This window comes from Pyxicephalus adspersus, chromosome 11, assembly GCF_032062135.1.
Source record: "Pyxicephalus adspersus chromosome 11, UCB_Pads_2.0, whole genome shotgun sequence".
Classification (NCBI taxonomy): Eukaryota; Metazoa; Chordata; class Amphibia; order Anura; family Pyxicephalidae; genus Pyxicephalus; species Pyxicephalus adspersus.
Genome location: NC_092868.1, coordinates 57,395,174 through 57,399,896, shown reverse-complemented (window position 1 = coordinate 57,399,896; position 4,723 = coordinate 57,395,174). Strand labels below are relative to the sequence as shown.

The 4,723-nt window shown below is 36.2% G+C and overlaps 1 protein-coding gene across 1 annotated transcript; it reads right to left on the bottom strand.

Moving 5' to 3' along the window:
- Positions 1–1,271: 1,271 nt before the first annotated feature.
- Positions 1,272–4,125, bottom strand: LOC140340293 (nicotinamide N-methyltransferase-like). The gene is made up of 3 exons (XM_072425350.1): positions 3,972–4,125; positions 3,406–3,601; positions 1,272–1,704 (listed from the first exon to the last, which is right to left on the bottom strand). The coding sequence occupies exons 1-3, from the start codon at positions 4,123–4,125 to the stop codon at positions 1,272–1,274; spliced, it is 783 nt and encodes a 260-aa protein (XP_072281451.1).
- Positions 4,126–4,723: the final 598 nt, after the last annotated feature.

Genomic DNA, 4,723 nt, shown 5'->3' with positions numbered 1-4,723 from the left:
TTCTGTGCTTCTACGAATATTCCAGCTTTTTCTTAATGAAATCTATAGAACTTGGTGAAACTACTTCCTTACCTTCCTACTACTTTACACTGAAGAATCCCTTCCTTATCAATATTTCAATAAAAGAGGAACGTCTACATAAAGTGATGTTTTAAGCAGCTATATTGGGAAACTTGATCCTAACAAAGGAAATCTTCTCAGTTCAGGACAATAAGACCAGCACACGACTTGAACCAATAAACAGTTATCACACAAAGAAAATGTTCTCCACCATTGCGACTTTTCACACAATATGCACATTTATTTATTAGGGTGGCACAAACACAAATATTACACGATATCACAAATTTTAGAACTGTCGTTTGCCCCTTCAAAGACCTACTGACCCGTGTTGTTTGGGAGGTCGTGGTAGGTTTTACCAGTTATTATTATTATTATTATTAAACAGGATTTATATAGCGCCAACATATTACGCAGCGCTGTACATTAAATAGGGATTGCAAATGACAGACTAATACAGACAGTGATACAGGAGGAGAGGACCCTGCCCCGAAGAGCTTACAATCTAGTAATCTAGTTTACAATCAGTTCTGACACTTTTGTGCATCTTGCAGTTGTCTGGGTTTTGGGGGTAACAGTTTTTATATGAAATGCATAGAACCAGTACCTGGTTCTCCCCAACCCAGTTTTATTTCAGCTTCCCCTTAAAGACTGGCTATGGTCAATCTTCCCGGCACTGACTCTAACATACTGGACTGATACGAAGAATGCGACTTGTCACAAGCAAGGGGTGGAAAGACGATGCATCCTCCGCCATGGTGCCTGGTCCATTACTACACACACATTTATTGGTGAATCATTGACATTCTGGACCTGATTTATTAAAGTTCCCCAAGGCTGGAGAGAATACACTTTCACCAGTGAAGCTGGGTAATCCAGCAAACCTGAAATCAAATTCCTAAAAGTCAAGCTATTTGTTAGCAAATGTTTTCAATGCTGGACCAGATTCATTCCAGATTTGCTGGATCACCCAGCTTCACTGATGAAAGTGTATTCTCTCCAGAACTTTAATAAATCAGGGCTTTTGTCTGTAGAATCATTTCAGTAATAGGTAGCAATAAGTAGTAAGGAAATGATTACTCATCAATAGATTATGAATTATATTTATAATCAGTAATAAACTATTAACTAAAATTAGAGTAAAACTAAATTAATTTCTTTCTCTCTACGTCTCTGTTTCTCCACTTTTCTCTCTCATTCTCTCTTGGGTTCTAGATCTCTTTTTCTTTTATAGCTCCCACAATCCAGACATGACCATATTGCATGATATTTTGATTCTGAACATTACTTTCCATCCTTTTAAAGTAATCAATCCTAAAGCCAGCCTCAGCCAGGGCTTGCCTTAAAAATTCTTCATCGTACGACAAAGCGTGGAACTTTTGTTCCGCTATTGTACAGAGCTTTACATCAAACATGCCAGCTAATATAAGCTGGCCGCCAGGTTCTATGAGAGATGCCAGTTTTTTCATATATTTGCAATAGGTTTCCTTGTCATGGCTGATATGGTCCAGTAAATATCCGCAAATGAAGCAGTCAGCTTTGGGCGCTATGTAGGGCTCTGTGGGGTTTTCTTTGCACAGGTCAAACTTGGCAATGCTTGTAATCTTCTTTCTCAGTGATTCTTCTTTTTCCTTTAAATTATTTCTGAAAGAAATATTAAAACAACTGGTTTAATCGCCTTTTCCTATCAGTCACTTTTCTAGTCCTGGTGAATAAGCCAGATGAATAGTAAGAGGTTTTTGGAGTTAAGGTTGTACCATGGATGACTGAGCCGGGATACAGGGACCCTACAAGTAAATATATTGAAGGATATTGAATGTGCAATTACAGAAATATTTAAGAATAGATTTCATCTCACAAACAATGAAATGGCTTAGGGCTGTCTGTGGATGCCAACGCTGCCCATTCACCTCCACTAAAAGATTTACTATCACAAGAACATGTGGCTGTTAGATTTTCTTAGTTTTTTTTAGCATATATTAATATATACCCTCAAGTTGGATGCCAGTCTCATAATTCCTGAGGAAGCAGATCCTGCGAAACGCGTTGACATTGGGACTAGATATGTACTAATATCTGTACATGAGCATGAAGGATATATTTCTGTTTTAATCATTGAATACATTATAATTTTAGCCTATCTGTAGACCTAATATTTGTATCTTAAAATTGCTTTTATGATGTTTTAATATCATATTTGTATAAATAAAAATCTATGTGAATTTATTTTAATGGCTATATACAAATGTAATGCCTTTAAAGTCCCAGGTCTTTGACCTTCTATTTAAAAAAAAAGTTTCTTCCTTGCTGTGTTGGTTGGCATGTGGCATTAGTTAATTGTGGGGAATAATCCTAGAAATTTAACATTATTACGGTGGAAAACACCCGCTGAAAAAACACGAGGACAATTATAATTGATATTTGTTTAGGAAATTACACTGATTAATACTTATCTGTAATTGAATAGATTATATGATTGTAAGCTCTTCGGGGCAGGGTTCTCTCCTCCTGTATCACTGTCTGTATTAGTCTGTCATTTGCAATCCCCATTTAATGTACAGCGCTGTGTAATATGTTGGCGCTATATAAATCCTGTTTAATAATTAATAATAATAATAATAATAATAATAATAATATGATTGCCCTCCTTCTTCCTCCCCCCTCTTTTTTTTTGTTAAATGGATTTACGAGGAAAGGAATGGGAGCGATTCATCTCTGGCATAACAACTACATGTGCTACTCAAACTAAAATGCATTTAGAAATTAATGAATTGGTCCATAAACTGAAATCTATATACAAAAGGAAGTCAGTTACATATTGGGCATATCCAATATATTAACAAATATTTAGCAAAGTGCTGAAACCCCAATAGGTTAAGGGTGCAGATTTTTTCCTAATATCAAAAATGTAAATCTAATTGAAAAGGGAGGAAACTCTAACAATTAATGTCAGTTATCACAACCAAGACCTTAATAATATTGAGCAGGAATTGGATATGCTATATAACAAATATTGCCTTCTCGGGAAAAAATATAGAAATTCAGAGTTATTTACAGAACTTCAACTCCTAATTGGTGGCCACTAAAGAGCATAGAACATAGAACATAGAACATATTATAAAGATAAACAAGCCTTTCTTTCCGAATGGGCTTACAGGTGGGATCGGACTCACTGATTGAGTACTTTTATTAAAGGTACCGGACCAATGATAAATAAAACTTTCTTCTTTGCTGTATCATTTTAATTGAATAAATGGGGGAAATGATAGAGGTGCCTTTAGATTCTGTTTGTTGGGTGATAACATACATTGAGGTGACTCTTTAAAAAAAAAAACAGAAAATTACCTGAGAACTCCCCACTCTGCCATGAAGCTCGAGGTTTGGGAAGAGTCCAGCGATCCTTCATCCTTATCCATCCACTTCTGCAGTTCCCTAAAGCTGGTGTCATTTGGCTCAAGAATGATGATCTCAGAGAAATAATCGACGACTGGCAGCAAGTGAGAAATGACCGGACCCAAACAGCAATCAATCAATGTTTTCCCTGTAAATCGATTCAAATTTCTTAATGATAAAAACCACATTGTGCTCGCTCCACCCGACACAAAACAAGGTGCACATTCATATTCTGGAAGATGTGTCAGTAACTTTCACAATCATGTATTTACTTACTTTACTTTACTTGCTACACAACATGGAATATTTAACAATTTTTACCCATTTAAATAAAAACAGCTATTTCTTCTTTTATTGCAGAATAGAATTAAATGTAGCTGCTCCAATCCCTCGCAGGACCCGGAGGACATTTCTTAGAATATCAATCCAAATTCCAACCCTTGGCTACTTTTTACTCATCATTTCCACCCCCTGATCCCCTGGTCCACACATATACCAAAATCAGCCTTGGACCTTACCCGGCTTTACAATCTTGGGATATATTTCCATGGGGAATATAATAATTTCCTTAAAAATCATCTCATCAATGGTTGGAGAGACAAAAGTCTGAAGGAAGTTTTCATGATCAAAGTCATGCAGGTGGTAGAACTTGCTTGCAGAGCTTGGCTCCATCTTGAGCAATGTTAGACGGATGGGAATATTGCCGGTACTGATACCTGAGAATCCACTTTATATAAGATTATAGCGCTGTATTAGACATAATACATAATACAATCATAAATACAGTCAAGTGATATGATTAAATATTGGCACTATCACAGGTTAAATTAGCCCCATGACAATCACAGGCCGAGCTATGACTTGCATGACATTTGATACTCTTACAAATGTATAAGAGAAAATCTGGAAAGATAGCAGCTCTTTATGGCAGAGAATAAATCTAGCATGACATAAAACCTTTTATTTTAGTTACTAAAACATATACTTCTTAGAAACATAATAAGAAGGCCATGGCAATGTTTAACAATGACTTTATAAAATACTCTCACTAAAGAATCCAAGATGTGGGTCAGTACTGTACTTATGGTCTCTCCTGACGCGTTTCACCCTAAACTGGCTTCCTCAGGGGATTGCCGAGACCTTGGTATATTGACCTCACGAAAAGAAGTTGGAAGAGTACATTCAACCTGTAAAATGTCACAAAAAGGGGGAAATGACTCGATTGGAGATTTTGGATGGCTGTCTTAATGATGTAATAATTATTAATTAA

What these genes read in the sequence shown, in the direction of transcription:
- LOC140340293 (XM_072425350.1), bottom strand. Translation starts at nt 4,125, where the DNA reads ATGGAGCCAAGCTCTGCAAGCAAGTTCTACCACCTGCATGACTTTGAT. An exon ending in TCCCAAGATTGTAAAGCCGG is followed by an intron (nt 3,602 to 3,971) that starts GTAAGGTCCAAG and finishes ATCGATTTACAG; the next exon opens with GGAAAACATTGATTGATTGC. An exon ending in GCAGAGTGGGGAGTTCTCAG is followed by an intron (nt 1,705 to 3,405) that starts GTAATTTTCTGT and finishes TATTTCTTTCAG; the next exon opens with AAATAATTTAAAGGAAAAAG.